Source organism: Bactrocera dorsalis, chromosome 3, assembly GCF_023373825.1.
Source record: "Bactrocera dorsalis isolate Fly_Bdor chromosome 3, ASM2337382v1, whole genome shotgun sequence".
In the NCBI taxonomy this organism is placed as follows: domain Eukaryota; kingdom Metazoa; phylum Arthropoda; class Insecta; order Diptera; family Tephritidae; genus Bactrocera; species Bactrocera dorsalis.
In genome coordinates this window covers 28,502,200-28,514,440 of record NC_064305.1, presented here as the reverse complement: position 1 = coordinate 28,514,440, position 12,241 = coordinate 28,502,200, and the positions used below count along the sequence as shown (strand labels likewise).

Genomic DNA, 12,241 nt, shown 5'->3' with positions numbered 1-12,241 from the left:
TTGTTATAATTTCATAAATTAAAACTAATCATTGCAAAACTATTTTTCATCATTAAATAATTTCATTAATTCTATTTAATGCCAAGAAAACGCAAAGGGGCTGATTTGAGCCGCAGTACAAGTAAAGCTCGAAACTTGCGAAATAGCAGATCCGAAAGAACAGAAGAACAAATCCAGCAACAAAATACTGATGTACGTGTCAGAATGGCGCAATTGCATCAAGAAGAGCCAGAAGATACACGAGCTGAACGCAATGAAGTCAGAAGATTAGAACAACGACAATCACGCCGTTTCACAGTCAATAGACGAAGAACAAACGACCAACAACGACAACAGGTACATCGAGCATTTATATCTGATTCATTCCTGCGTCAAGCATTTCAGTATGAGCCCGATATTGAATATTATGCTCATTCAAAAGTGGTAATTGGTGCTATGGACAAGGAATGTCCGCATTGTCATGCTCTGAAATTCAAGAATGAGCCAGCTGGGATGTGTTGCGGGTCAGGAAAAGTGCAACTACCTGAAATTGAAACACCACCTGAACCATTGAACGGCTTACTTATCGGCACGGATCCAGATTCTAACGTGTTCCTGAAGTCAATTCGAAGATTCAATTCATGCTTTCAAATGACATCGTTCGGAGCAACAGAAATAGTTCGAAATACTAATGCAAATGGTCAACAATTCAATTCTACATTCAAATCAGAGGCCAAGTTTATCATAAAATGGGCTCACTGCTGCCAATGCCAAACGAACAACATAAATTCTTACAAATATACTTTATGGGCGGCGAGGATTCCGGAAGCGCACTTGCCGATCGCGTGAATGCACGTTGTGATTATAATAACCTTGATTCATTTTATGCCAGGCGCATCGTCAGCGAGCTAGATGCTATTTTGAACGAGCACAACGAGTTGTTGAAAATATTCAAATCACATATGCACCAATTACAAAGCGATAATCACGCTATTGTCATTAATCCTGATAAAACACCAGCTGGAGAGCATATTCGTAGATTCAATGCACCCGCTGTTGATGATGTTGCTGTAATCATGGTTGGCGATTGTACAACTGCACGAGAAATTGTGATTCGTAGAAGAAATAATAATCTTCAGTTCATTGCTGACACACATCGTTCATATGACGCTCTACAATATCCGCTAATATTCTGGAAGGGACAAGATGGATATTGCATAAACATAAAACAACGAGATCCCGTATCAGGTACTTCATTCATTAATAATTTGATCATTAATCATTTAACAAAACAATTAAATTATTGAACGTAATAAATTAAAATTAATTTTTATGAACAAATATTACAGGAGCTGAAACAAACAAGAACGTTAGCTCAAAGGATTATTATGCGTACCGATTAATGATTAGACGTGGCCTGGACAACGTCATTTTACGATGTCGAGAGCTTTGTCAACAATTCATGGTCGACATGTATGCGAAGATTGAAAGCGAACGACTACGATACTTACGATATAATCAACAAAAGCTGCGCGCGGAAGAGTACATTCATTTGCGAGACGCTATCAACAACAACGACGACGTCGCCGAAATTGGTAACCATGTCATTTTACCATCATCGTACGTAGGCAGTCCACGTCATATGCAAGAATATATACAGGATGCTCTGACTTTCGTGCGCGAATATGGACGACCATGTTTATTTATCACGTTCACATGTAATCCAAAATGGCCAGAGATTATATCTTTGCTATTACCTGGCCAAAATGCAATACATCGCCATGACATTACAGCACGTGTGTTCAGACAAAAGTTGAAGTCTTTAATAAGTTTCATTACTAAATTAAATGTATTTGGTCCCACACGTTGCTGGATGTATTCGGTTGAGTGGCAAAAGCGAGGATTACCTCATGCACACATTTTGGTTTGGTTCATCGACAAAATCCGTCCTGAAGAAATCGATAGTATCATTTCTGCCGAAATTCCAGATCCATCCACTGACCAACTGCTGTTTGATATTGTTACAACAAACATGATTCATGGTCCATGTGGTACTCTTAATAGTTCATCGCCTTGCATGGCTGATGGAAAATGTACTAAAAATTTCCCTAAAGATTTTACCAATGATACGGTCACAAATGTCGACGGATACCCAATATATCGTCGAAGAAATCCTGAAAATGGCGGACAATCATTTATTAAAAATATCATCAACACAGACATTGATATTGACAATCGTTGGGTGGTGCCATATTCGCCTCTGCTGAGCAAGACATATAATGCTCATATTAATGTTGAGTTATGCAGTTCTGTAAAGAGCATCAAATACATTTGCAAGTATGTCCATAAAGGAAGTGATATGGCTGTGTTTAGAGTGGAAAATACTAATGTGAATGCTCCTCAAGTGAATAAAAACGATGAAATAACGCTCTACCAAATTGGTCGGTACATCAGCTCCAATGAAGCTGCTTGGCGTATCTTTGGTTTTCCAATTCATGAACGGGATCCAGCAGTTGTTCAGTTAGCCATCCATCTTGAAAACGGTCAGCGTGTATTTTTCACGAACGAGACAGCGATTGATCGTGCAATAAATCCACCTAAAACTACACTCACTGCATTTTTTGAATTGTGTAATCGTGCGGATGATTTTGGTGCCTTTGCACGAACATTACTCTATTCACAAGTACCACGCTATTTCACATGGACTCAAACAAAAACATGGATGCCCCGCAAGCAAGGCTCACCAGTTGCTGAATGTCTCAATTTATTTAAATCAAACGCCTTGGGGCGATTATTTACAGTCAATCCAAGACACACGGAGTGCTTTTATCTTCGACTGTTGTTGGTTAATGTTACTGGCCCATTATCATTTCAAGATATTCGTATAGTGAATGGGCAACAATATCCAACGTATAAAGATGCATGTCTTGCACTCGGCTTGCTGGAAGACGACAACCAGTGGGAATGCATGCTTGCTGAAGCTGCATTGAACTGTACAGCAATACAAATTCGTCTACTATTCGCTATAGTGTTGACTACATGTTTCCCAGCCCGAGCACAGATATTATGGGAAAATCACAAAGATTCAATGACTGATGATAGATTGCATCAACATCGTATACGGTGCCACGATCTAACCATAACATTCAGCGACGAAATGTACAATGAAGCATTGATTGCTATTGAGGATCTTTGCATTATCATTGCCAACTTACCACTTAGTAATTTCGGTATGAATTCGCCAAATCGAACTGCATCTGATTTAATTAATACTGAAATGAATCGTGAACTGCAGTACAGTACTGTAGAAATGGCAGCGATTGTTGCCAGCAATGTCCCACTAATGAATGAGGAACAAAGAACCATTTATGATCGCATTATGCTCGCAGTTTCAGCTGGACAAGGTGGATTCTTCTTTTTGGATGCACCGGGTGGAACTGGCAAAACATTCGTTATTTCGCTAATTCTTGCTGAAATACGATCAAATAATGGCATCGCATTGGCCGTTGCATCATCGGGCATTGCAGCAACTTTATTGGATGGAGGTAGAACAGCTCATTCAGTATTTAAGCTGCCACTAAATATCCAGAATAACCCTGACGCAGTATGCAACATTAAGAAACAATCGTCCATGGCCACAGTGCTAAAACGGTGTAAAATTATTATTTGGGATGAATGTACTATGGCACACAAACATTCACTTGAGGCGTTGAACAGGACATTGAAAGATATTAAAAACAGTGACAAACTATTTGGCGGAACTCTGTTGGTCCTTTCAGGTGATTTCAGACAAACACTTCCAGTCATTCCACGTTCAACATACGCTGATGAGATCAACGCTTGCTTAAAATCATCTCCATTGTGGAGTAATGTTGAAAAATTACAGCTAAAAAAAAATATGCGCGTTCAAATGCTTCAAGATCCATCCGCTGAAACATTTTCAAAACAACTCTTAGATATCGGTGATGAAACTGGATACGTAAAATTACCGACCGATTTCTGCACAATCGCTGATTCGCAAGATACTCTCATTGAACAAATATTTCCCGATATACACACACAGTACATAAATCATGAGTGGCTTGCAGAAAGAGCGATTTTAGCGGCAAAAAATGTAGACGTTGACAATTTAAATCTGAAGATACAAATGTTGTTGCCAGGGAACTTGGTATCATATAAATCCATTGATACAGTTTGCGACGACAGCGAAGCAGTAAATTTTCCCACAGAGTTTTTGAACTCACTGGATTTGCCAGGCATGCCACCGCATAATTTACAATTAAAGGTTGGATCTCCAATTATCTTGCTTCGTAATTTGAACCCGCCCCGGTTGTGCAACGGTACGCGATTAGTCATTCAAAAATTAATGAAAAACGTGATCGAAGCCAGGATTTTAAATGGCAAGTTCAGAGGTGAAAATATACTCATACCACGGATTCCTATTATACCTACAGATGTGCCAATTCAATTCAAACGTATTCAGTTTCCAATTAGATTGGCATTTGCAATGACTATCAACAAATCCCAAGGTCAAACGATGTCTGTTTGTGGATTAGATTTGAGAACACCATGTTTTTCACACGGACAATTATACGTGGCATGCTCTCGAGTGGGTAAACCATCAAGTTTGTTTGTGTTAGCTAAAGATGGACTAACAAAAAATATTGTTCACGCTATAGCATTAAGAGATTAATATTGTTTAATAGTGTTACTGTCGTAATTGTTTAATCTATATATATAAAATTCTCGTGTCACAGTTTTTGTTGCCATACTCCTCCGAAACGGCTTGACCGATTTTGATGAAATTTTGTGTGCTTATCCGGTATCTATGAGAATCGGCCAACATCTATTTTTCATCTCTCTAAATGTTAGGGGTAGTCCATCCCAAATTTTTTTTTTTATTCTTTAGACAAAATTTTTAATTTCTATTTTTTTATGATACAACATACAAAAATACATACAATCCTCAATTTTCACCCTTCTACAATCAACCATTATTTTTTAATAGCCATTTTAGTAATTTAATCATTTTTCCTCTCCGGTCGATAACTGATCAATCGTCATTTAATTAGTTATCCCCGCAAGATGTCTACAGGTGTCACTTCTGACCCAGTAAATAGCACGGAGTAAGGATGAGAACGAAGCAGGTCTCCTTTCTTTCTCACTACCTACACAGTTGTCGGCCATCATTATAGTTTATGCATCAAGTGTAGTAGTAACGTTGACAATTATTATTTTGCTATCTCAGTGTAACTCTCATATTAACTTTTAATCATTCCTATTTTATAAATAATAATTAAATGATCTATTTTGAGAGTATTTTGCACGATTAGTTAATCAAGTGATTTTATAACCTCAAAAGTACTAAACACGTGACACGAGCTTCCAATAACAACGGATTTTGTGTTGTAAGTATACTTTTTTTATTTATATCGAAAATATTGTTGATCTTATAAAAATGTAATTTTAATTTAATTTTATTAAAAAAATGTAATAGAACAATTAAGATTTTCATAGTTTCCAAAAAATCAATCATTATGAATCTTTATTTTGAAATGTCAATGAAAATACTGGTTGTATGAAAAAATTATAAGAGACAATGTTTTCATAAAATTTAATTTTATAATTTTGTTTGAAAAATTTTTCAATAAAAATTATATTTTTGTTATAATTTCATAAATTAAAACTAATCATTGCAAAACTATTTTTCATCATTAAATAATTTCATTAATTCTATTTAATGCCAAGAAAACGCAAAGGGGCTGATTTGAGCCGCAGTACAAGTAAAGCTCGAAACTTGCGAAATAGCAGATCCGAAAGAACAGAAGAACAAATCCAGCAACAAAATACTGATGTACGTGTCAGAATGGCGCAATTGCATCAAGAAGAGCCAGAAGATACACGAGCTGAACGCAATGAAGTCAGAAGATTAGAACAACGACAATCACGCCGTTTCACAGTCAATAGACGAAGAACAAACGACCAACAACGACAACAGGTACATCGAGCATTTATATCTGATTCATTCCTGCGTCTAGCATTTCAGTATGAGCCCGATATTGAATATTATGCTCATTCAAAAGTGGTAATTGGTGCTATGGACAAGGAATGTCCGCATTGTCATGCTCTGAAATTCAAGAATGAGCCAGCTGGGATGTGTTGCGGGTCAGGAAAAGTGCAACTACCTGAAATTGAAACACCACCTGAACCATTGAACGGCTTACTTATCGGCACGGATCCAGATTCTAACGTGTTCCTGAAGTCAATTCGAAGATTCAATTCATGCTTTCAAATGACATCGTTCGGAGCAACAGAAATAGTTCGAAATACTAATGCAAATGGTCAACAATTCAATTCTACATTCAAAATCAGAGGCCAAGTTTATCATAAAATGGGCTCACTGCTGCCAATGCCAAACGAACAACATAAATTCTTACAAATATACTTTATGGGCGGCGAGGATTCCGGAAGCGCACTTGCCGATCGCGTGAATGCACGTTGTGATTATAATAACCTTGATTCATTTTATGCCAGGCGCATCGTCAGCGAGCTAGATGCTATTTTGAACGAGCACAACGAGTTGTTGAAAATATTCAAATCACATATGCACCAATTACAAAGCGATAATCACGCTATTGTCATTAATCCTGATAAAACACCAGCTGGAGAGCATATTCGTAGATTCAATGCACCCGCTGTTGATGATGTTGCTGTAATCATGGTTGGCGATTGTACAACTGCACGAGAAATTGTGATTCGTAGAAGAAATAATAATCTTCAGTTCATTGCTGACACACATCGTTCATATGACGCTCTACAATATCCGCTAATATTCTGGAAGGGACAAGATGGATATTGCATAAACATAAAACAACGAGATCCCGTATCAGGTACTTCATTCATTAATAATTTGATCATTAATCATTTAACAAAACAATTAAATTATTGAACGTAATAAATTAAAATTAATTTTTATGAACAAATATTACAGGAGCTGAAACAAACAAGAACGTTAGCTCAAAGGATTATTATGCGTACCGATTAATGATTAGACGTGGCCTGGACAACGTCATTTTACGATGTCGAGAGCTTTGTCAACAATTCATGGTCGACATGTATGCGAAGATTGAAAGCGAACGACTACGATACTTACGATATAATCAACAAAAGCTGCGCGCGGAAGAGTACATTCATTTGCGAGACGCTATCAACAACAACGACGACGTCGCCGAAATTGGTAACCATGTCATTTTACCATCATCGTACGTAGGCAGTCCACGTCATATGCAAGAATATATACAGGATGCTCTGACTTTCGTGCGCGAATATGGACGACCATGTTTATTTATCACGTTCACATGTAATCCAAAATGGCCAGAGATTATATCTTTGCTATTGCCTGGCCAAAATGCAATACATCGCCATGACATTACAGCACGTGTGTTCAGACAAAAGTTGAAGTCTTTAATAAGTTTCATTACTAAATTAAATGTATTTGGTCCCACACGTTGCTGGATGTATTCGGTTGAGTGGCAAAAGCGAGGATTACCTCATGCACACATTTTGGTTTGGTTCATCGACAAAATCCGTCCTGAAGAAATCGATAGTATCATTTCTGCCGAAATTCCAGATCCATCCACTGACCAACTGCTGTTTGATATTGTTACAACAAACATGATTCATGGTCCATGTGGTACTCTTAATAGTTCATCGCCTTGCATGGCTGATGGAAAATGTACTAAAAATTTCCCTAAAGATTTTACCAATGATACGGTCACAAATGTCGACGGATACCCAATATATCGTCGAAGAAATCCTGAAAATGGCGGACAATCATTTATTAAAAATATCATCAACACAGACATTGATATTGACAATCGTTGGGTGGTGCCATATTCGCCTCTGCTGAGCAAGACATATAATGCTCATATTAATGTTGAGTTATGCAGTTCTGTAAAGAGCATCAAATACATTTGCAAGTATGTCCATAAAGGAAGTGATATGGCTGTGTTTAGAGTGGAAAATACTAATGTGAATGCTCCTCAAGTGAATAAAAACGATGAAATAACGCTCTACCAAATTGGTCGGTACATCAGCTCCAATGAAGCTGCTTGGCGTATCTTTGGTTTTCCAATTCATGAACGGGATCCAGCAGTTGTTCAGTTAGCCATCCATCTTGAAAACGGTCAGCGTGTATTTTTCACGAACGAGACAGCGATTGATCGTGCAATAAATCCACCTAAAACTACACTCACTGCATTTTTTGAATTGTGTAATCGTGCGGATGATTTTGGTGCCTTTGCACGAACATTACTCTATTCACAAGTACCACGCTATTTCACATGGACTCAAACAAAAACATGGATGCCCCGCAAGCAAGGCTCACCAGTTGCTGAATGTCTCAATTTATTTAAATCAAACGCCTTGGGGCGATTATTTACAGTCAATCCAAGACACACGGAGTGCTTTTATCTTCGACTGTTGTTGGTTAATGTTACTGGCCCATTATCATTTCAAGATATTCGTATAGTGAATGGGCAACAATATCCAACGTATAAAGATGCATGTCTTGCACTCGGCTTGCTGGAAGACGACAACCAGTGGGAATGCATGCTTGCTGAAGCTGCATTGAACTGTACAGCAATACAAATTCGTCTACTATTCGCTATAGTGTTGACTACATGTTTCCCAGCCCGAGCACAGATATTATGGGAAAATCACAAAGATTCAATGACTGATGATAGATTGCATCAACATCGTATACGGTGCCACGATCTAACCATAACATTCAGCGACGAAATGTACAATGAAGCATTGATTGCTATTGAGGATCTTTGCATTATCATTGCCAACTTACCACTTAGTAATTTCGGTATGAATTCGCCAAATCGAACTGCATCTGATTTAATTAATACTGAAATGAATCGTGAACTGCAGTACAGTACTGTAGAAATGGCAGCGATTGTTGCCAGCAATGTCCCACTAATGAATGAGGAACAAAGAACCATTTATGATCGCATTATGCTCGCAGTTTCAGCTGGACAAGGTGGATTCTTCTTTTTGGATGCACCGGGTGGAACTGGCAAAACATTCGTTATTTCGCTAATTCTTGCTGAAATACGATCAAATAATGGCATCGCATTGGCCGTTGCATCATCGGGCATTGCAGCAACTTTATTGGATGGAGGTAGAACAGCTCATTCAGTATTTAAGCTGCCACTAAATATCCAGAATAACCCTGACGCAGTATGCAACATTAAGAAACAATCGTCCATGGCCACAGTGCTAAAACGGTGTAAAATTATTATTTGGGATGAATGTACTATGGCACACAAACATTCACTTGAGGCGTTGAACAGGACATTGAAAGATATTAAAAACAGTGACAAACTATTTGGCGGAACTCTGTTGGTCCTTTCAGGTGATTTCAGACAAACACTTCCAGTCATTCCACGTTCAACATACGCTGATGAGATCAACGCTTGCTTAAAATCATCTCCATTGTGGAGTAATGTTGAAAAATTACAGCTAAAAAAAAATATGCGCGTTCAAATGCTTCAAGATCCATCCGCTGAAACATTTTCAAAACAACTCTTAGATATCGGTGATGGATGAAACTGGATACGTAAAATTACCGACCGATTTCTGCACAATCGCTGATTCGCAAGATACTCTCATTGAACAAATATTTCCCGATATACACACACAGTACATAAATCATGAGTGGCTTGCAGAAAGAGCGATTTTAGCGGCAAAAAATGTAGACGTTGACAATTTAAATCTGAAGATACAAATGTTGTTGCCAGGGAACTTGGTATCATATAAATCCATTGATACAGTTTGCGACGACAGCGAAGCAGTAAATTTTCCCACAGAGTTTTTGAACTCACTGGATTTGCCAGGCATGCCACCGCATAATTTACAATTAAAGGTTGGATCTCCAATTATCTTGCTTCGTAATTTGAACCCGCCCCGGTTGTGCAACGGTACGCGATTAGTCATTCAAAAATTAATGAAAAACGTGATCGAAGCCAGGATTTTAAATGGCAAGTTCAGAGGTGAAAATATACTCATACCACGGATTCCTATTATACCTACAGATGTGCCAATTCAATTCAAACGTATTCAGTTTCCAATTAGATTGGCATTTGCAATGACTATCAACAAATCCCAAGGTCAAACGATGTCTGTTTGTGGATTAGATTTGAGAACACCATGTTTTTCACACGGACAATTATACGTGGCATGCTCTCGAGTGGGTAAACCATCAAGTTTGTTTGTGTTAGCTAAAGATGGACTAACAAAAAATATTGTTCACGCTATAGCATTAAGAGATTAATATTGTTTAATAGTGTTACTGTCGTAATTGTTTAATTAATGATATATAATTTATTTTAAGGAATAAATTATAATAACTTAAAAATAATGTTTGCATTTTGTTATTTTTATATTCCTTTATCGTTCACAGCGCTCCATGCTTATTTCACGCATATACCACATTCTTACATACATACAATATACACATTCTAACATACATACATACTTGCAATAAGTAAGCTATATTTTGTCTACACTAAAAATTACTAGGAAATTATTTATATGGCAAAACAACGTTTGCCGGGTCTACTAGTTAATGATATATAATTTATTTTAAGGAATAAATTATAATAACTTAAAAATAATGTTTGCATTTTGTTATTTTTATATTCCTTTATCGTTCACAGCGCTCCATGCTTATTTCACGCATATACCACATTCTTACATACATACAATATACACATTCTAACATACATACATACTTGCAATAAGTAAGCTATATTTTGTCTACACTAAAAATTACTAGGAAATTATTTATATGGCAAAACAACGTTTGCCGGGTCTACTAGTTTAATTATATTTTTGAATTTTTAAATAATCTAAACATGGCATTGCAAGGTAACAATGTAACACTATTTAAAGTGCACGACAAAGTGGAAGCTGCAAGAAAAAAGCTTATAGTGTGGTTACAACGCGCGGCGACAGGGAACTTTAAGGGGTTACATACGTCCAGAATTTTTAAAAAATCGATTTTTTTTTATAGTTTATTATTCTTTATAGTTTTAGGCGTATTTCTGTGAAAGTCGATTGTAAAAATTCCCCATAGATACAAAGTTATGGTAGAAAATCAGACCGCCCGACGAGGGTTTTATACACACAGGTGAAAGTTTAAACGCGTTTTTCTCGAAACTACTTTTCCCGGCACGGTCTGCATGATAACTCATACAGTTTTTAACATTTTTTGATGCGGTTTTTTTTTTTAAATATTCGAAAATGTTTTCTCTATAGTCTGTCGAGCCGGATTTTTGATATTTTTATTAAAAAATTTTATAAACATAAATAAAGTGTGACATTTATCACGTAAAACGCATTTTTTTTTTCTAAATTCCGTAAATTGGAAAATTTTTCGAAATTAGAAATCGACAGAATATTCGAATATTTAAAAAAAAACCGCATCAAAAAATATTAAAAACTGTATAAGTTATCATGCAGACCGTGGAGTAACTTTTTTTTTATTGTACTTTGTGGCAAGTGATATTTTATGTACTAATTTTTGTAAAGAAAAATTAAATTTTTTTTTTTAACTTTAAGTACCAATAAACATTGTATAAAATTTTTTTATATTCATTTCTATTGTTATCCCTTCTTGAAGCAGTTTTTCTTTTAGCGCATTTTTGGTGCTGCTGGACGTATGTAACCCCTTAAAGCATTTAGTAATTTATGTGAAATACAAAAAGAGTAAAACATTACTGCATTGCCACAAGCCATCTTAACTCAATTTACAGAACATTTATTAGAGCTGGAGAGGAATTTTCAAGAATATTTTCCTCCAATCGATGGCAACAAAGCTTGGATAAGAAACCCATTTACATTCAAGTTAGATTTTGACAAAAGACCATTGATTGATTTTTGGTTACTTGTCGTCGAGAATACACAATACTAGCTCATCAAGCAATGATTTTTTCAATGCCTTTTGTGACCACTTATAAATGTGAAGCTGGGTTTTCAACACTAGTTTACCTTAAAAATAAATATCGAAACAGACTGGAAGTGGAACCCGATCTTAAAATAAAACTTTCAGCAATTTCAGCAAACAGCTACATACATACTTCGCACTAAAAAGTGAGTACCAAAGATACCAAAATATTATAATTTAATATTAATAGAACATTTCCCTTACTATTATTAAACGTGTATTATTATATTCATGTAACCGTCTTTAGTT

At 36.5% G+C, this 12,241-nt stretch overlaps 2 protein-coding genes across 2 annotated transcripts; both read left to right on the top strand.

Annotated features, from left to right (window-relative positions):
- The first annotated feature begins 1,852 nt into the window (after positions 1-1,852).
- On the top strand, positions 1,853-4,490 carry LOC125777519 (uncharacterized). The gene is made up of 2 exons (XM_049452624.1): positions 1,853-4,264; positions 4,434-4,490. Exons 1-2 carry the CDS (start codon positions 1,853-1,855, stop codon positions 4,488-4,490), a joined length of 2,469 nt encoding a protein of 822 aa, XP_049308581.1.
- A 3,004-nt stretch (positions 4,491-7,494) lies between these two features.
- LOC125777518 (uncharacterized) lies at positions 7,495-9,594 on the top strand. Its single transcript, XM_049452623.1, has one exon. It carries the CDS (start codon positions 7,495-7,497, stop codon positions 9,592-9,594), a length of 2,100 nt encoding a protein of 699 aa, XP_049308580.1.
- The last annotated feature ends 2,647 nt before the right edge of the window (positions 9,595-12,241 follow it).

Excerpts from the sequence above, each read along its gene's own strand:
- LOC125777518 (XM_049452623.1), top strand. The coding sequence starts at position 7,495 with ATGTATTCGGTTGAGTGGCAAAAGCGAGGATTACCTCATGCACACATT.
- LOC125777519 (XM_049452624.1), top strand. The coding sequence starts at position 1,853 with ATGTATTCGGTTGAGTGGCAAAAGCGAGGATTACCTCATGCACACATT. Across the intron at positions 4,265-4,433 it reads CGCATAATTTACAATTAAAG|ATGTGCCAATTCAATTCAAA; the intron begins GTTGGATCTCCA and ends TTATACCTACAG.